The sequence below is a fragment of the Stylophora pistillata genome, chromosome 1 (assembly GCF_964205215.1).
Source record: "Stylophora pistillata chromosome 1, jaStyPist1.2, whole genome shotgun sequence".
Lineage (NCBI taxonomy): Eukaryota > Metazoa > Cnidaria > Anthozoa > Scleractinia > Pocilloporidae > Stylophora > Stylophora pistillata.
The window spans coordinates 2159645-2180246 of NC_142519.1; the positions used below are offsets into that span (position 1 = coordinate 2159645).

A 20602-nucleotide genomic window follows, 5' to 3' on the forward strand; every position below is an offset into this window, starting at 1 on the left:
ATTAGGTTCAAGAAAAAAAACAACGAAGTATCACTTCGTGTACATTTAGTACTGGTGATGCTTAAAGCCGTCGCTACCGTGACAGGCAGGTAGAAGTTCCTAAAGCGAAGATTTTTGTAGTCGTACGTACATCAATTCATTCTTAAACGAGTTCCATTGATGAGCCGGCCGAAAATTCGTGGTTGAGTGAATTCTAAACGACATAAACCAGCTGATACCTTTTGGACAAATTTCAAAATCGTTGAAAATGTCTTTAAGTCGTCGTTATGTTTGGAAACAAATATCTTTGAATTGCAAAATCGAAAAAACACAACAGCAGGAGAGCAGACTACTGCTTGTCGCTTGCTGGCCATCAATTTATAATGCCCGCGGATTGTTTTGAATGTACGAAAGATGCGTAAGAGTTGCGAGGCACAGCCGAGAGCAGTTATAGCTTCTTAAGGGCTCTCAAACTTTCGAAGTGAGTATATTTCGGTTAGTGTCCAGTTGACGTATGAAACATTTTTTCACAAAATTGTAACAGTTTTTCAACATGTGTACTGTTGATTTCCTAGCTAGTAACTATAAGTTTGAAACCGATAGAGTAAGGGAGCCTGTTCGAATTGGTGCCCCTTTTTGGAGGCTTTCGTATGTTTATTCTTGAGATTTTTTGACCATCCTTGGGAATAAAGACTATCATAATTCTTTTGCAAATCAGCCTCGAGAACGCCCCTCAGCCTATTTTTTTTTTTTTCCACGTGGAAATGAATGTGGAAAGGTGTTTTGATTAATTTCGGTTCAGGGTTATGTCATGAAAGCATGGTAGTTAACAAAGAATTATTTAAGTGTATGTAATTCATTCTTTTACTCTCCTGGGTTCAATGTATTACGTTGTATTGTAGACGGAGCTCCTTGTCCTGACTGCTCGCCATCGTCCTCAACCTCCACTAGATTAGATCAAGATCGGAGTTGAAATTATTAAAGCCACTAAATCTGCCAAGAACTTTGGTGTTTGACTTGATAGTGTGCTTTCTATGGATGAACAAATAAATAACATCTGTAAAACTGCCTTTTTCCACTTTCGTAAAATAGCTAAAATTAGAAAGTTCCTTTCGCAACGTCATTGTGAAATACTTATTCATGCCTTTATTTTTGGAAGTTGGATTATTGTAACGTTCTTCTATCTGGCCTACAGCAGTCACAAATTAACGGACTACAACATGTACAAAATTCAGCTGCCCGCCTGCTTACAGCCACCAGCAGATATGATCACGTTACGACTATACTTAGAAGCCTACGTTGGCTGCCTGTATCCGCCCGTATTGATTTTAAGATACTTCTTCTCGTTTTTAAAGTATTGAATGGTCTGAGTCCTCTGTATCTTGGTGAACTGTTAAGACCGTACATTCCTATTCGAAAACCTAAGATTTTCTAAGAAAAAATCTGAATGGTTCTTAAATGCAATCTTAAAACATGGATATAGAGCGTTCAGTCTCTCGTAGAGCTCCTACTCTGTGGAACGCCTTGCCGGATAATATTAGGAAAGTGGACCTTTTAACAACATTTAAGTCTAAACTTAAAACTCATTTATTTAGGCAGTTGTAGTTTTTGCTTTCAATGATTTTTCACTAGTTATTTAATTCACTTTAATTCTTAATTGATTATATTTTTCATCACTATCTTTGTAAAGCGCCGCTGGAGATCTTTGAGAAGCGTTGCGCTATATAAGCTATGAACTCTATTGTACGTGTGATGCATGATCCTCGCAGTAGAGAGCGCTATTTATGCAATAGCGAGAATCAGACCTGAAAAAAAACAGGTCTGTACGGGATTCGAACCACTGACCTCTGCGATACTAGTGCAGCACTCTACCAATTGAGCTAACAAGCCAACTGGGAGCAGGCCGTTGAGTTGATTCGTAATAAACCCGTGATGATAAATCAGATATGATGAATGTATGCAGTTTATATATGTTGAACTGCGGTATTAGATATGAATGATGCTATTGTATAAATAGCGCTCTCTACTGCGAGGATCGTGCATCATACGTATCTATAACCGCAGTTCAAAATATATGAACTTCATATATTTCATCATATCTGATTTATCATCACGGGTATATTACGAATCAACTTAACGGCCTATTCCCAGTTGGCTTGTTAGCTCAATTGGTAGAGTGCTGCACTAGTATCGCAGAGGTCAGTGGTTCGAATCCCGTACAGGCCTGACTTTTTTTTCAGGTCTGATTTTCGCTATTGCATAAATAGCGTTCTCTACTACGAAGATCGTGCATCATACGTATCTATAACCGCAGTTCAAAATATATGAACTTCATATATTCATGATATCTACTCAATATTTGATCAATATTCGCTCTTGCTAATGGCGCTTCATTAGAAATTAAAAAATTCTGTATTGTTTATCGAGTTTTCTTGAGCATTCTAACAATGACTTGTTTGTACCACGCAACTACGTTTGCCGTGGAAATTGATCCGGTATTGAGTCTGATCTGGTGGTTTTAAGAGGATACTTCAAGCAGCACTTTGTCCTGTAAGTTTGTGAGTTGAGTAATCGTTATAAATACATTAAAATTAACTAAGCTGATAGGTTAAGGTAGGCATGGCATTGTCTTTCAAACTAGAGTGACCGATGGCTAATTTCCCCTTGCACTATCAATCTATTTTTTCGATCAAAGTGGTGATTAGAAGAAAGAAAAAAGTATCAACGGGCAGATGTTATGACATGCTGGACGACATCACCGGGTATACCTCAATTTTTAGATATCCCCCCACACAGATAATATTGATTTACAAGTTCAACAAAGAATGGAGGGAGGAGAAGGAATGTCATAAACTTGCTACCTCATGTATAATGTTGTGCCGTGAGCGGGATCCATAAGTCAGGATCTCAAGCAGGAACTTTTAGGATCCTGCCTCAAGTCATATTTCCACCCAGCCCTCCCACTTATTTCGAGCCCGAAGCGGGGTATGTCAAAAAATATCCTAGTTTCTTCAAGTAGCGCAAGTGAGGTGCGGCATGGCACTGCTGGGGGCATGGACATCTGCAAGTACTGAAATTTATTATGTTGATGATAAAGTTTCAAGGAAAATACACCCTATCTAAGCACGGTCACTGTCGTGAGTCTCCATGCTTCTAGAATTTTCCCCGTCTCGCCTGGATCAATAGGGACCTTAAGCAAACCACGGCGGCGACGACAACGGGAACGTGAAAAAAACAAAAGATCTAGTTGCAACTGGGAGAACAATAGCTCGGCACGTGCGTTTTAAAACTTAATACATTTCTAAGCCGTCCTTTGCAAAACAACAACGTGAAATCACCAAAATTTGTGTCGCATATCGTCTGCAAAACGAAACCGCGAGGGCAAATTATTTTAATTTCCATTTGGAACTCAACGCTATCTTTATACATGATATTGAGCTTGAGGCGTGGCGGTAAACAGTGACAGTAAACTTATACAGCCATTAGTGCAGCGCTCTACCAATTGAGCTGACAAGCCAACTGGCAGCAGGCCGTTAAGTTGATTCGTAATAAACCCGTGAAAGTGATAAATCAGATACAATGAAATATATGAAGTTCATATATTTTGAACTGTGGTATTAGATACGTATGATGCACGATCCCGTACAGGCCTGATTTTTTTCAGGTCTGATTTTCGCTATCGCTTAAATAGCGCTATCTACTGCGAGGATCGTGCATCATACGTATCTAATACCGTAGTTCAAAATATATGAACTTCATATATTTCATTGTATCTTATACAGCCATTGTCGAAATTCTAACTAAAATAGAAATTCATATTCTACTCGAAGTCTTCCTAGGCGTTGCCGTCCTTACTGCTTAAGGTCCCTACTAAGAGAATACCTATTACCAAATATGCTTCGATACTAAACGAGCGATTTCCGGAACATGAGTACAAATATTGCGAAATGATTTACATTTCCTGTGAATGCAGTTGACATCAGAACCGGAAGGCTCGTGCCAGACATATCCCTATAAGGAAACATACGACCCTCCGAAGCTTGCCCATAACAACGCCTGTATTTTATAGCGGCCAGTCTGTTATAATGATCTCCTTTCGATTTGTTTCTCGCCGGACTAGAACCGCCTACTGCATAACACCTTTGCTAGCCTAGCCTTCGATTAAACATTGATGAAGTTTCTTGTTTAGTGGCTATAGATCGGCACGTGCATATTAAAACGTTGTACATTTCTTAGGCGTTCCGGCTGCAAAACAACTCGAGAAATCATTAAAAAGTTCCCAGAGTTGAGAAAGGCAACTCCGGCAGTAAATTATTTTGAAGTTTTCATGTGGAATTCAACGCTTCTCGAATACTGTTACTCACAACTTACAATACACTGAAATCAATATTCAAGTCAGTTATAAACATTTCTCATTATTCATGTTCATAGCTAGCATTCGTCATGACCAGTCATGCCGATTTATTCCTATGTTGATTGCATACTTAAAGTACGACACTACACAAACGTTGTAAGGTGAAGTTGAGGTTTGTTGACGAAAGACACGGCAAACACATCCAGCTTCGAGCATGATTCTAACTTGAAGTCTTCCTCGCCGGAGTTAGAGCTGTCCTGACTGTCATTAAGGTTCCTAATTTCTCTTTTATAGCGAATGTTCAATTCGTGCATTTGTGCTTTAGTCTCGTCGAAAGAAGTATCGTTTATATCAAATCGAATGTTTTCGTTGAAAAAGAATAGCTTGTTTGTCATTGGTAAAATGATACATGGATGTCCGTTTTTCTTGGTTTGCGGACTTGGCAGTACATCTGTCGAAATGTTACGACCCTCATATTGTCCGACTCTATCATCGCTAGACAAATAATTAAATACTTATCTCGCATATTCCCATAAAATATCAACCATGAAAGCCACAAGAATCTACCTCGAAGTCTATGAATAAAATTCTAAAATTATCACCACTAATCGCCGCTACCACACTTTCAATTGGATTTCGTCGGAAAATATCTTAAATACATCGCGTATGAAATATTTACGCAAAGGAACGTCCATACCTCTTTCAAAAGTAGATACCAATGCTTACAAGGGTCAAGTGTGGCACTTGTAATCCTGCAAAGACTCTGCGTGGTTAAGTTAGCTGGTGGAAAGCCGCACGTCCAAAATCCGACTGCCTCTACGACTTCATTTCGAATGGTTTCGAAATCGAAAACATGATGCTTTTCGACATTTCGACATTAAAAATCTCGTCGAGGTTTAATATTCTAATATTGGTAAGAATTTAACCAGGATACGAGGCCAAGTCTTGCGATCGCCACAGGTTTTGTACAAAAACAATAACATCGTGTACTACGATCGCAAAGCGTGAACACTGATCGATCCACCAAGTGACGCAAAACTGGAAATTCGATAGGTTGTTATTGAGGTCGTACGGCACCTGAAAATTGCGATATCTTTTGTTACTGTTTTATGGCAAACCAAACGAGAGAATCATACCTAAATAATCGAAAGAGAGGCTTTTTCGAATACGGCGCCTCGCAGGTCTTGCCTCTTCTGTGAAAAGGAAGGATCTTAGAAAGATTACGTGATTAGAAATGTCGTTATAAGGAAACAGGCAGAAACAGAGAAAACGCGGTATTTTATGACCATTACGCGCACAGCAAACTTCATTTTATTTCATGATTTTGATTTTCATTGCCAACAGATGACCCCGCGTTAACTGGCACGCAATCGCGAATCTCTCGTGAATTCGTGGGCGCTAATCTGTGTAATTCCATTGTGGTGTAATTAATGTGATGACATCCACCCAAGACCTCCCCCAAACCTCGGCATCAGTTTACGATGCCTGCTGAGATATTTTTTTTTTTGAGCAAAGCTCTTCATGTGATTAAAATGCTTCGGCCCTATTCAAGATCGTGGCAGATGTCACATTTTGCACACCATCGCAAAATGAGATTCGTAAAAATCCTCTTACTTAGTTACTTAGTCTTCTTTTAAAGTGTTAATTCAGATTCCAAGCAGTTTTCTTAGCGGTAGACAGGGATACGCTGTTGACATCTGCGATGAGCGTGGAACAGTAGAAAGTAAATCAAATCTGGTATCAATTGCTTCACAGTAATTTCCATACATTCATTTCTCGTACACATTTGCTATTTTGAGAGAAATTGCTTTCCCGTCCCAGTAACATAATCCAAAGATAAATCCACCAGATAAAAAGAAATCCTTCCTTTAAAGCGCAAAGAAAAAAAAGTTCTAGGTTATCAACTTCCCTCGTTCCTTAGCCATCTAGAAACCCTCTCCGGACTTCCGCAGAAATGGATATTCAACATTGATTTTTGATACGTAAACATGTCCATTATTCAATAGGTACTTGAATTTAGAGGTTTAGAGAACACTCACGTAGCCAGATCTGCTTACGGCTACGCCTCGAGCCGGCAACTCTTATTCTCCAGTTACCTGTTTGTTGGGTGGAAACGTGCAACAAAATTGTCTTCACAATCATAGTTTTACTATGATGTAATGTTCGAACAGCAGGATCTCGTCATAAACTGTGTTATGGAGTACTATAAACGTACTGGACTCTTAAAGTTTCAGAAAGTTTTTAGAAAACCAGGAAGTGCAAAAGAAATTCTAGAATCCTGTGTTGTTTATCGAAATTTCTAAAGCATTCTATCAATGACTTCTTTGTATCGAAAAACTACCACGCAGCTACCACGCAACTACCACGCAAAGTTTCCAGACTATAATAAAATACTTCGCAATTGCAAGTTAGGACTCGATCGTGAGTACCAAGTGGTAATGGTTGTTGACGCTGTCAGACTGGACTTACTATTCGAAGCTCCAATCCATAACACTAAATGAAACCGCTTTCGCTTGCCGCGGAAATTGATCCGGTATTGAGTCTGATCGGGTGGTTTTAAGAAGATACTTCAACTAAAACAGCAACTTGTCCTGTAAGTTTGTGAGTTGAGTAATCGTCATAAGTAGATTAAATTTAACTTATTTAGCTGATAGGTTAAGGTAGGCATTGTTTTTCAAACCAGAGTGACCGATGAGTAATTCCCCCTAACACTGTCAATCCAGTTTTTCAATTAAAGTGGGGATTAGGAGAAAGAAAAAAAGTATTAACAGGCACACGTTTTGACACGCTGGACGATATCACCGGGTATACCCCAGCTTTCAGATATCCCCTCAAACAGATAATATTGATGTACAAGCTAGACAAAGAATGGAGGGAGCAGAAGTATTATAAACTCACTCCCCAATGTATAATGTTTTGCCGCGCGGGATCCATAAGTTAGGACCTCAAGCAGAAACTCTTAGGATTCTGCCTCAGGTTATATTTTCACCCAGCCCTCCCACTTATTTTTTAGCCTGAAGCGGGGTATGTCACCAAATATCCCAAGTTCAAATAGCAAGTGAGGCTTTTGCGGGGCATAGACATCTGTAAGTATTGAAATTTATATATCCTGTTGAAGATAAAGCTTCAAGGAAAATACATCCTACTTAAGCACGGTCACTGTCGTGGCTATCTATGCTTCTAGAGTTTTCCCTGTCCCGCCTAGATCAATATGAGAATACTAATCAGCAAATATGCTTCGATACTAAACGAGCAATTTTCGGGACATGAGTCAAATATTATGAAATGGGTTTCATTTTCATCGGGCAGATGAAACTCGGGTTTCTTTGACGGGATCGCACCCTTAATTAGAGAGCCATATAGTTAGCAGCTACCTCAAAATTAACATTACTTCACGACAGGCTGGCAAGCGTCTGACCTCCTAAACTTTTCATTGATCCCAAATATCCCGCTATGGGTGGTTGTACACGGGGTCTCTAATTTATCTTTTGTAAAGATAAGATCACCCCTGATGAAGGCAATAGAAAGGGGTGTCGAAACGTTGGGTCGATGGATTGTGATTTCCCCGGTTACATTTATTAAATCTTTAAACCAGAGTAGCATCAAACCATGTCTGATTGTCCACCTGGTTGCTGTGTAAACTTCAACATATCCTAGCTCATTCCTGAAGTTACAATTTAAATTTTTACAAATATTTATTCGCAATAGGTCTCAATTAAATAAAATTAGGAACGTCTGGTAAATACCTCTATTAAAGCGAAAGTCAATTTTGAAACGGAAATCCCGGAATGTGATTGCAAGCGAACCTTCTAGTAATAATAAAGTACATAGAATGCTTTGGATTTTCAAAACCTTTGTTGTCTGGGAGAGCGTGGTTAAAGCCATGCGAACCTCACCGAAAGTGTATGCAAACCAAGCGAAATTTTTTTGAAGGTTCAACTTTTCTATTAAACTGTTTATTCGCAGAGTTTTCAACAAGAACGGAAGTTCCAGACGACGATGTAGGTCACATAATGTCTTTTTCACGCGTTCTTATTTCTGTCTGCTTTTCCTCATTACGTCATTTGGAATATTCGAGTCGATGTTTTCAACGGAGCTTCTTTTCTGAAAACGCGTCGAGATCTTTCTAGAGTGCATTGGGAAGATGTTTTTTTTCTGAGGCGCACAGTGATTTTTATTAGTTAATAATTTCCATATATCATCAATACAATAAAAATATTTATGGAAATGGGAGAAATTTAATTTATGAAAAGAGTTTGTCGTAACAAGCTGAAATACTGTTAAAAGGATAGTTTTTTGTTCAAATGTGATCCATGAAGTGCGACAATTTTACCGAGATTGTTTTTAAGTGAATGCAACTTAAACACTGGCAAGTTTTGTTGACGTTCTTGAAGATGTCTCTTTTTTTTAATTTCTTATCGCTAAACATTTATTTTACGTGCTTCGAGAATGTTCGGAAATACATCATAAGGTATTATTAGGTATAAGTATATGTAAGGCATCTAAAACGTCGTAGTAGAATCAGCTGAAGACTTTTTCTAAATCTTGGCTCATTGACTATTCTCTCCAACTCGTCGTCACAAAAGTAAGCTTATAAATTTCTTTTACCTTCCTTTCCAGTTGTTACGACTCAGCTTGAATTTCCGACGCGTAGTACTGTTAACATTATTGTTCTTTAGTTCTATTATGCATCATGATAATTATTGTTTTTACTTTATTTATTGGTCAAATTAAGCACAATGTCGAATGTTTTCGTACTCCTTTCGTATTTCTTAGCTTAATTTATTGCAGTTTCTTAGTCTCTCTTTGTCACACAACGTTGAAACCGACGAATTTTTATCACCCTGTCACATGGCAACGTAAGTAGCACTTACTAACTCGTGGTCCAAATATTGCTACTGTCACTTCCCATTTTATTGCTGCAGCAAATATTTGAAGAGGAGACACAACGTTTTCTCTCCCTTGGTCTTCGATCTTTCGCGAAAAGAGAAATGATATCGATTCCTCATTTCAGTAAAGCTCTTTTATCATAGGGGTTACTTGGATCGTTGTTTTCAAGTCACGTTTAGAAATGTCTTTCATCATAATTCGGCTACTCACCAACATGATTTAAATATCCTTAACTGTTAAACATATTCTTAACCGCTGCTCCATGCAAGCATGGCTAGCGAAAATGAAATGGCAAGATAGACCTTCAAAATTTCGGATTTCCTTGGGGATGGATCAAATTGGTTTCACCATTTCTTTACGTTTGAGACGAACTTGCTCAAACTTAATCAGTTCGGCATACGTTTCTCAGTCGGTGTCCAAAACAAAATACAATAATTTGTCATAAAAAAGCTCCCTTTTTTAGCCTAAGTTGTCCAAGCTTAAAACCAGGTCTCCGTGCTTTTCTTGGTGTTTGCATTTATTTTGTTTTCCTTAAGTTCTTGTGGTACTTTCACGTCACAATAGAGAAACTTTTCGGCTCATCTTCTGTGTAAAAACCTGCGAAGCTGACGAGTGACGTAAAACAAAGACAACAAAACATTATAAACGATAGCGTACAGCAAAACAATACCTAATGAAACAAAGTAAGCCTCGTCAGGTTTTTACACGGAGGATGACCCAATTTTTCCGCCATTGTTTCGATATCTACTTTCGGTTACTATATTTTAGTGTTTTGCCCAACCATTTTTTTCCACAAAATTCAAAGCGTAATGAAGGTTTCTCAGCCCACTGTTGCATTCCAACGACAATAGCTCGATTTTCCTCTGAGCTAAACCAAAACTATTGCTGCCTTCGCATTCCATTTTCTTACCTCAACAAAAATCTTTGCTTTTAAAAATATTCGGTGAGTAGCCAGGTATGTTGAGAATTTTTGGTAAAAAGAATTAAAAAGGTTGACACTGGCTAAGATATATTGTTCTGGACGTTACGGCTACTATTGTTGCCTTCTTCAGCAAAGATAAAAACTGCAAATGTCTAACGGGGTCCTGGTTGGTCGATGTAAACCATGTGTGATAAAACTAAATCTCGAAGGAATATTTTAAGTTTGACAATAGTCTCTAGAGTATTCTTAATGCCTCTAAAAATTCCTAATGTTATTGCAGATATTGGGTAGTGGTATGTGTTCATTTCTAGCGTTCCTATCTCGCACGGAATGTAAGATTTAAGAATTAGTCTTTGTCGCCACGCTGATGACCTGTCAACAATTTGAACACTCCCGAAATCTATTTGGGGACTTTGAAGCATATGGTGTTTGGCCAACAAAGAGTTTTCATGCAATGTTGCTATGGCCTTTGTATGTTCTTTCACGCGTGTTCTGTTTTTAGCGCGCATGATGTCTGACCAACGCTATAAAATTTAAACTTGATTGATAACTGACAGATAAAATGTTCTTTGCCAAACTTTCCAAAGTTGACGATGCTAAAATGAAGTATAAGCATAGCAACCGCCTCATTAGTTAGATAAAAAATTGTCTTCCCTCCAGGAAAACGTCGAAAAAATGCAAATATGTCAGTGTGTTTGAGAAGCTTCCTCTTAATTTTTTTTGTCAATGTTGAAACGCTCAGCCAGAACTTTTAAATTCATCACAATTTGAATATATCAACAAAGTTGAAATGGTAAATTGGCCACCGTTACGATTATAAAAGCTAACGTTTCGAGCGTTAGCCCTGAAGGTCGGAGCGAATAGAGGATTTGTGGGTTGTGTGTGCTTTTAAAGGCAGAAAATAGAGCTACGTTATTGGTGGGAACATGGCAACAAGAAAAACACGAATAAATTAGTGGAATGAAAAGCGTTCGTTGATACCTGTGGGATTTAGACTGCCGGTTTAAAAGATGAGCTTTTGTTCACGAGTTTTACGGCTTTCCGTGCTACCTAAATGTAAGGAAAGACCGCAGATTGCTTTTATAATCGTAACGGTGGCCAATTTAGCATTTCAACTTTGTTGATATATTCAAATTATTTCGTTACCCCCACCAACGCAGCCCAAAACAGTTTCTTTAGAAACTATCAGCCTTTATTCATTTTTAAATTCATCAGGTTTTAAAAGCATACCCAATATATCGTCTTCAATTGACGGTTGACATGACAGATGGAATAGAGTTTTTTGTTGAAATTTGTCCAGAGGAATCCTTTTAAAAGGGATAAGCCCTAAAATTAAGTTCATGCAAAGAACAGCGAAATGCCACTTCGTGTACATTTTTATTGGTGATGCTTAAAGCCGTCGCTACGGTGACAGGCAGTTAGAAGTTCCTAACTGGAGATTTCTGTAGTCGTAAACGAGTTCCTTTGATGAATTGGCGAAAATTTCACGCTTGAGGGAAACCTAAACGACATAAACAAGATGATATCTTTTAGAAAAATTTCGAAATCGTTGAAAATGTCGTTATGTCGTAATGTTTGGAAACAAATATCTTGAAATTAATTAATCGAAAAAACACACCAACAGGAGGGCCGTGCCGCAGCGAACTGTAGAGGAAACCTGATCCGAAGGTTGCACCAATCACAGGCGTGGAATTCCATCCAATTACAGTTGAGCACAACAGCATATTGGTGACACCTACTCAGTCGACTTCATTTCCTAAGTAACCACATCGTGAGACAAACAGTTACATTTCTCTATGAAAATAATGCTAGCTGTGGATTAAATATTAGTAGAGAGATATCACGTTGGTGACAAAAAAACATTTATAAACTATTGAGACTACTGCTTTTCGCTTGTTGTCCATCGACTTATGATGCACACGGATTTTTTTGAAAGTACGAAAGATCCGTAAGAGTTACAAGGCACAGCCGAGGGCAGTTATAGCTTCTTAAGTACTCTCAAACTTTCCAAGTGGTACGTTTTGATTAGTGCTCAGTTGACGTATGAAACAATTGTTCCACAACACTGTAACAGTTTTTAGAATTACGTTTTTTATAATTCAAACTTTTCAGGAAGACATTGCGCGGTAAACCTATGGTAAATCGTATTTTTACAAGCTAGCCTAACATGATAATTTTCAAGCTAGCCCTAATATGATAAGAATAGTTAAATAATTTATGCCGATGAAAATGGCAGTTTTTGTCAAAATATTTACTCAGCAGTCAAGTTTTGAAGAAAAAAATAATGCAAGAGACAGAAGCTTTATTTGAATAAATGCTAAATATGTTATGAAGAAGCGAGCAACGTCATAATTACTTGCGATCAAGAAACCCACTCAAGAAATTTACCATCCTCGGCTTGAATCGTTTAGTGAAATTTACGGCCAGAATTTACCGTCATATTCGTTTTGCTATTGTGAATGGAAGTATTGTAAGATCGAAAGCTGATTTTGTTACTTTTAAGAAATGAACGTATACCCTTTTCTCCAAATCGAGTATCTCTTTTCATGTTGACCTCATGAAAGTCGATTTAAATCTGGACGGAACGTAAAACCCATCTCCAAAACTTTAAAACTCGCGTCCAATAGTGCAAAAAAGCTTTTCCTCAAGGCACATGTTGCATGACCATTATAATAGATTCCAAGTTACTACGCGTCTGTTTTTTAATGTAGATTGCACATAAAATCAAAAGAGTGGCATAACACGCACAATAAGCTCACGGAAACAAGAGGAAAAGGAAAATCTTGCGGTTAGCTTGACATCAATTATACGGTCTGTCCGCCAGGCTATGATGAAAAGCAAGAACTAGTCGAACTTTGCAATAGTTAAGCTTATCAAACAATGGAAGATGACTTACGTTTCACTTAATTTTAGCTGTGTGATAAAGATAACTCCTCAACTGATCTTATTTATTCATCCGTAAAAACATGCAATTTAACTTAATGGCACGATAGCTATCGGCGTCCTTCGTTCTGAAATGATTTGCTTCACCGGATGTCACTTAAAGTTATCAGGTCAGCTAGCCTGCCCATCTGCTATCATTCAGCAACCGGTTGAATCATCACTTCCTGTGTTCTTCTGTCTTCTTTCTGCGTTTTTTCAGTCGAACGGAGAAATGAATCACGCCAGGCAAACATTATGGCAGCCTGAAAATGTGTTGATTTTTCAAGAACGTTTTTAGAATTAAAAACAGAGTATTAGGGACAGAGTGTTAAGCTTCGGATTGCAAAGTTGAAATCCCTGTTAAAAACTGTGTGAAAGATTGTCGAACCTAAACATTCACGATAACGACGGTAAGTGAGACATAAGTGCCAGACACACTAGGAGCTGAGGAGAGAATAACATTATCGAACGTCACTGAGATAATTGTAGCAAAAATTTTTCGGGATGAGGCATGTGATTTGGTTGTACCTTATATACTAGGATTCTAGGTATTTTATAACTGTTTCTCCACAGTAACGTTCAGACAAGCTCTGACAAACTCCAGCTTACAATATATACGCGTTGTTAACCAAGCGTGAGGTCAAGATGGCTGGAGTAAGGCCGAGTTCCTTTTTTGTATTTTATGGATCCATTCCCTCCATTGTCCTTATTTGTGACTGTCACTTAACACCTCGGAACAAATCTCTTTCTCTTCCTAGCGTTTCGCTGCTGTAAAAATCAAAGATGGCAGCTATAATTTTTTCCTAAATAGTACTGAGCATTTGCCGGCCAAAATTACGCCTGCTCTGTTGGCTACTGACAGATATCTCTTTGTAACAGCTCAAAAATTAAATCATTGGAAGTCATTCATCCGCAGTTCCATACAAACTCCTTTTGATTAGCCTTGAGACAGATCTAGAGAAAACATTTTCTTAGGGTTTCAGATCCTTTCTGGTCAAGTAGAACCCCTCTTTTTTCCTGATTTTCATACTGTTCTTTTTCCAATGGGCGATCTCTTTTACAGGCTCCGGGAAACACCGGGTGACTGATTTCTTAACATTTCATGATGATGCAAGACTCTTGGTTAGGAGAGGTGGCAAAGGGCATATTACTACTGACTCTTACTGGCGTTTTAAGGAGTCTCCCCTTAGTCAGAGGCGAAACGTGTAATTCCAACTTAAGAAGTAAGTAGTGAGCATCTCTCTCTTTTTAAACTTTAGTTGTTTTCAATCGAATTCATATATCTTATTAGACGTTTTTTTTTATAGTATCGCTGAGTATTTTATACTCAGCGATACTACACAACAAAAAGTCAAATAAGTTATTTATTATCCAACACGTCAAATTGTTATTTCAGTGCAGGCGAATTTGGCGGATATTTACTGACGGGGGAGTGCGTCACAGAAGTATGCGAAGCGGAAAAGATTGGCGCGTTGTCACGTTGCTGTTTCTATTTTCTTCAACAGATGAAGAATTTTCCCGGTCGTCTAACTGTTTTTCTTTGCTCGATTCATCTAATAAACTTGGATTTTTTATATTTTCCAGCCATTCCGACTCTTTGTCGTCAGAAATATGATGATTCAAATTGTCCACCACTTTTTTTTCGTAACTTCAATCCAAATCATCACGTGCGCGATGCGAAAAAAAACCTGTCTAACCGGTTCTCTACAGTACAAATACCGCGTGATATTTGTACTCGTCCATGGCGTTATTTGTACGCTACGGAGTGTAGTTGGATAATGAATCCACTTATTTATCTATTTATTTTTGATCTACAAGTTGTTTCTCTTCCACAGTTAGACCCGTTGTCGACATCTCTTCAAGTCCAGAAAACAACAGATTACTCATTGGTGCCTCAATAACCCTGACTTGTACAGCAGAGCCCAGAAGGATAGACTCAGGATATTTGGATAGATGGGTCGATTATGTCGAGTGGTACGATCCACAGGGTAGACAAGTTGGAGCTAAATGTCGACAGCCCTCAAACGTACATGCTCATAAACTTAAATTAAGCTGCCCATTAGTGCTTAGAAATTTGACTGTTGAAAAATTTGGCCCTTACACTTGCCAAGCAGGCAATGGTTATTCAAAACACTGCACAAGGAGATCATTCGAAATAAGGATCCAAGGTAAGCAAACCAAGCTTATCATACCTTTACGTAAAGATAGATATCCCGTTTTCTTCAATGCGAAGGTGGATGCTGAGTGTTGGGTTTCGCTGCGATAGAAGATAGCTTTGTTTTGTTTTGTTTTTGTGGTAAGTTTGTTAATTCAAGAAGAAGGAGTATCAAATAATCTGCATCTAAGAAACTCATGCAATTTATGGACAGGCAAGTCCAGTATCTATTCAATTTCTTAAATAAAATTCCGCAATGTGCATATTGGCTGACAAGAATTGAAATGCACTGTTCAAAGAAAAAAAATAACTGGGCGGCATGTATCCCAATAAATGGATCGATATTAATTTGCAGGTGCACTAATACCCGAGATTGTTGAAGGTCCAAAGAACCAAAGTGTCCCGATCGGCTCGAATGTTACTTTTAGCTGCACTGCCAAGGGTCTTCCGAAACCAACTATCAATTGGATAAAGGTCAATACTTCACATATTTTACAAACCAACCCTAGAGCACGAGTCATCCAAGACGGCCGAACGAATCGCAGCCAGCTGTTGATTGCAGGTGTAGAGATGGAAGATTATGGAAAATACCAGTGCATTGTAAACAACAGCTTTGGAAAAAGTCAATCAGGAGTGGCTCTCTTAAACATAGGTTAGATACTTTTAAATAAATGGCAAAATAAGGATCTTAACGAGGATCATAATCGCCAAAATCTTGTACACTTCTTTCTTCGTAATAAGCTTTTTCCTCTTCTTGTTTTTCGTCCTCGTCTATAACTCATCGCGTCACATAAACTAAAACAGTTGCTTGGATGTGAATTTGCAGATGTTCAAAAACCTGAGATTGTTGAAGGTCCAAAGAACCAAAGGGTCTCGATTGGTTCCAATGCTTCATTTAGCTGCACTGTTAAGGGTCTTCCGAGGCCAACCATTTATTGGATAAAGGATAATGCCTCATACCATATACAGTCCAACCCCAGAGCAAGTGTCATTCAGGAACGCAACGCTAACGACATTCGTAGCCTGCTCTTAATAACAGGAGTACAGAAAGAAGATTATGGGAAATATCACTGCATTGCAAATAATAGCGCTGGAAGAAAAGAATCAGGAGTAGTTTTTCTAATCCTAGGGAATTTAGGTGAGATTTATATAATAAATGAATATAGATACTCGCTTTAGTTTGTGCCTCGGGCTACCCTCATCCAGACATGTGGATACTCGGAAAAAAAAAAACTTTTCAAGAAATTCCGATGAGAAAGGCATGATTTCCAAATAAAAAGAGTTCATTTGGCTCATTCTATAGTGCGTCTTACTTCTATAATCCCATGGAAACAGAAACTATGATGATTACTTATGTTGAACGCCTTAAGTACATTTAAAAGGAAGTGTTAAACTCACTCTTCCTACCTTAATTACCTTGGGTAATCTCCTCTCAACATAATATTGATTTCTTCTCACCTTTGCGATAATATTTGTACTTTTTTTTTCTTTTATAATTACAGAAAAGCCGGAAATAGTCGAACATCCAAAAAGCCAAACTTATTCTGTTGGTTCCGACTTAGTTTTTAGTTGCACTGCCACTGGTCTTCCCAAGCCAAACATTACATGGATTAAGAACAATGATCCAAATGTTACAAAAGCCAATCCAAGGTTCAAAACCATTCTTGATTTAGATGACACAAAATGCCACAGCGTGCTGCTGATAACAAACGCGACGAAGGAAGATGCAGGGACATATCAATGCTTTGTAAATAACAGTGCAGGAGAGGAGACATCGAATGTGGCTTCTTTACACATAAAGGAAGGCAAGTCATCAAAATCAAGGGAACAATTCATATGCTTTCCTCAAAAAATATTTGTCGAAATCCTCAAAATTGAAATGCAGGCCCTATTGTCAAAACGCATAAATTTGCGCTCGCAACTACAGTGCGTAGTTCGATATTTTTCATGTGAGTAAGTTGAAATTGACTTTCGTAATAATATTTCTTATCCTATGTGGCGTTCTCGACTGCGACTGGATGGCAATCAAGGGAACGCCGTTTAAACCAAAATGCCACGCTTGGACATTTGACACGTGATGTAAATAAACTTAAAATGAAAAATTAAGCTCTACATAAATATAATGACCAAAGAGATTGAGAAGTAAAACGAGAATAGCATTGGAAATAACTATGACTTATGCTGTTCAACTCGTACGACTCAAACTACCAGGTATCTTAGCTATATATGTTGTCCTAAATCGTTCTCCCTGCCCCCTTTTGCTGTCTACAATTGTGTGCAAAATGAGATGCAATGAATATATGAAGTTCATATATTCATTGCATCTCATTTATCACTTTCACGGATTTATTACGAAACAACTTAACGGCCTGCTCCCAGTTGGCTTGTTAGCTCAATTGGTAGAGCGCTGCACTAGTATCGCAGAGGTCCGTGGTTCGAGTCCCGTACAGGTCTGATTTTTTTCAGGTCTGATTTTCGCTATTGCATAAATAACGGTATCTACTGCGAGGATCGTGCATCATACGTGTGTGCAAAATAATACCTAGATTCTTGAAATACGATTAAACATTAACTTAAAACAAAACGTTCGAGTGTGACTCGTGTCATACCCTTAACTATACTGGTTACGCAAGCGGTAATAACAACCATTTCATTTTCTTCAAGTATGATTGGTGAATGGACTGCCTTAACTTTCACAATTCCGTACTGTTGTCAGAGGACAGTTGGTTGAAATCGGACGCTCGTGATCGAACAGTCCATCACCCAATCACATTACGTTTAACTAAACAAATCCAATAATCACAGAACTCATTAAATTGACAATAGCAATGGCATGAAATTTACCAAAATATGGAAAGCTGTTTCTAGAGGTTTTAAGTGTGTATTTTTCAAAAAGCGTAATCGTTAAGTGTTAGGAGACTGGAACTACATGCCCCTCTTTCAGTGATCTGAATACATTTTGGTTTTCTCAGAAGTTGTAGAGGTTGTAATCAATTGATCGCAGACCGAACTGGACTCTACATGGTTCTGTTTTTTTATGATTTTAAATCACTACGATCAAGGTTGTAGGCCACTCATTTTCTAACTTCGTCTGAATTGTATCTTACAGCAATTACACAAGCAAGACTACAAGAAAGCTCAACCGTTTACATTGCGATAGCAGTCCCTGTATCTTGTGCAGTGATGACTGTGTTTATTAATGGCGTCTTGGGGCTCTGGTGGTACATGCGCTGTAAACGTGGTAAAAAGGTAAAAAAACAAAGAAAAACTTGTACAATTTATATAGCACTTATTGTAAGCTTCTCAGCGCTTTACAATTGAAAATACCGGCAGGATCGAGACAGACTAGTAGGATAATTACAGAGCGCATCCGAGGAGTTGAACTAGGAGCAACCGAGAACAAATCCAACGAGTGGCAGGGTGGAGTAATTGAACCCAGGACACCGGATTACAAGTCCAGCACCCTAACCACTCAGCCACGTATTTCTTTCTTTCTTTCTTCTTTTTCCTTTTTCTGGAGTGGAAAAGTGCAAACGGAGGCTTTTAAAAACGTCAAATATCGTATACTGACGTCTTATTGAGGGCGATAGGTGAACACGGTTGAACAGGTTTACTTTTTCAATGAGAACGAAGTAGTGTGGAAAACTGAGACCAAAAAGAAGGCGTTGTTGGGGGTGAAAATAGTTTCCTTCACTTCATTTGAGACAAAAAGGACACGCTTGGAAACGCCCAAGTGTGCTTGAAGCCTAAGTATTTTTCTTTGAAGTGTACGTAGTTATTTGGACTGGACTCGGAAGCACTGTATGCGGTTCCTGAAATAAATTCCCTTTGATACGGTTACCTGAGAACTGAAAAAAATCACCTATTTTAAATCACTCGTTCGCTTCCCTGTCACTTTGAAAACTATTGGAGCGCTCTTGGCCGTAAAATAAAAGAAACGGCATTTAAGGAAGATGAACAACAACAAATAGTAAAACAATGCATAAACACGCCTCTTGAGTTCCTCGTCAGTAATTTTTTTTCCTCTTTGATAAACCACAGTTGGAAGGACAAAAGAAAGTCGCAAGGGTCCATATGAGCAACGGCAAATGCGAAACAGTCTTCTTTGCTCAGGATGCTGTAGAGGCTCCGTCACTTGGAACCAAGAACGTGGGAAAGGTCGAAGAAAGGTTGCTTTTGTTTCCAGTGAATAACGGTTTGGAGGAAATATGATCGTCCAGGCGACTATTCCTAATAACACATATGGAATTAAGCACAATTTCGTTTCTCTATTTTCCGTTGTTTTTTTTATCTTTCCATTTCTATATTCGTTTTGTTTTGTTTCTGAATTTAATTGGATTCCTGTAGATTCTTTGCTTGCTGCCTTCAGGTCCACGTACGCGTGAGCCAGGTTGTAAATCTGTGAAACATTCTTCTCGTATGCTTAGTTAGTCTCCATCTATTGTTATTACAAGTTTCCGACATTTATTTAGAAATCCAGTCGTAGTCAGGAAGTCAGATAAGGTGGTTTCAACGATATAAAAGCTAGAAGTAAATTGTAAAATGTAGGCTAGTGTAATCAAAATCGATTAAAGCATCAATTAAATTTGCTGGCTCACATGTCTCTTTGAGCTTGCATAAAGATGGCTTAGGTATTGCCTTAAGTAATACCCTATACAGTCAAGTATTTTTTGTGTACGAGCTGCCTCGGCAAAGTAAGGTACAGAAGAGTGTGTGACGTGACTGCTAAGAAGGATGGCACTTCCTGTATGCGTCAGTGCTGAACAGCGTTCAAAGTCATTAGGCTTTTATAACATGAGCCCAGTTTGCTTTGTACCCCATAATGAATCAACGCATACAATGCTTGAAAAAAAAAAACAAAAAAAAAACACTTTACTCTAACCCAAAAGGGATCACCTACTATAAACACCACGATCCATGTTTATTTTTGTTTTGTTTTGTTTTTTCCGCTTTTCGATTTGACCAGCGTTAGCCCCAACAAAGTCAATTTCGTGAACGTAGCATCACATCCTACGCTTAATGATGTATTAAGAGCTAGGTACGTCGCACAGAGGAAAGTTAGATTAACACATGAGATACGCCTTAAGACAGGGTATGACTATCAAAACTAAAAGTTGTTTAGAAAGGTGTACAAATGAAGCAAACGATTTATTTTCATTCCGTAAGGACCGAGGATGCTTTGAAAAAATGTCATGGAGCATTAACTTTTCAGTAACCAACATCACAACATCGCATTATCTTCCACAGAAAAATCCAAAATCAATAAATACAAACTGCTGTACAAAAACACAATCACTAGCTGTAATGTCAGAAAGGTCTCTTCGATTAGTATTTCCATACGTATAGCTTTAGTATTTCCGAATATTTACAAACCGCCATG

General features: G+C 38.3%; 1 protein-coding gene and 1 long non-coding RNA gene across 5 annotated transcripts; one reads left to right on the forward strand and one right to left on the reverse strand.

Moving 5' to 3' along the window:
• Positions 1 to 639: 639 nt before the first annotated feature.
• On the reverse strand, positions 640 to 5583 carry LOC148740782 (uncharacterized). The gene is made up of 2 exons (XR_015990814.1): positions 5031 to 5583; positions 640 to 1011 (listed from the first exon to the last, which is right to left on the reverse strand). It is a non-coding gene; the product is annotated as an uncharacterized LOC148740782 (long non-coding RNA).
• On the forward strand, positions 2513 to 19809 carry LOC148740783 (protein sax-3-like). 4 transcript variants are annotated; one of them, XM_088730724.1, is made up of 9 exons: positions 6744 to 6926; positions 7347 to 7419; positions 14131 to 14290; positions 14903 to 15235; positions 15578 to 15874; positions 16049 to 16360; positions 16725 to 17027; positions 18332 to 18471; positions 19264 to 19809. In XM_088730724.1, the coding sequence occupies exons 3-9, from the start codon at positions 14170 to 14172 to the stop codon at positions 19432 to 19434; spliced, it is 1677 nt and encodes a 558-aa protein (XP_088586850.1). In that variant the 5' UTR covers positions 6744 to 6926; positions 7347 to 7419; positions 14131 to 14169; the 3' UTR covers positions 19435 to 19809. The 4 variants fall into 4 exon arrangements, with proteins under 4 accessions (XP_088586869.1, XP_088586850.1, XP_088586858.1 ...); XM_088730743.1 differs by lacking the exons at positions 6744 to 6926; positions 7347 to 7419 and adding an exon at positions 2513 to 2529; XM_088730732.1 differs by lacking the exon at positions 7347 to 7419.
• Positions 19810 to 20602: the final 793 nt, after the last annotated feature.

What these genes read in the sequence shown, in the direction of transcription:
- LOC148740783 (XM_088730743.1), top strand. Translation starts at nt 14,170, where the DNA reads ATGATGATGCAAGACTCTTGGTTAGGAGAGGTGGCAAAGGGCATATTA. An exon ending in GTGTAATTCCAACTTAAGAA is followed by an intron (nt 14,291 to 14,902) that starts GTAAGTAGTGAG and finishes TCTCTTCCACAG; the next exon opens with TTAGACCCGTTGTCGACATC. An exon ending in GCTGTAAACGTGGTAAAAAG is followed by an intron (nt 18,472 to 19,263) that starts GTAAAAAAACAA and finishes GATAAACCACAG; the next exon opens with TTGGAAGGACAAAAGAAAGT.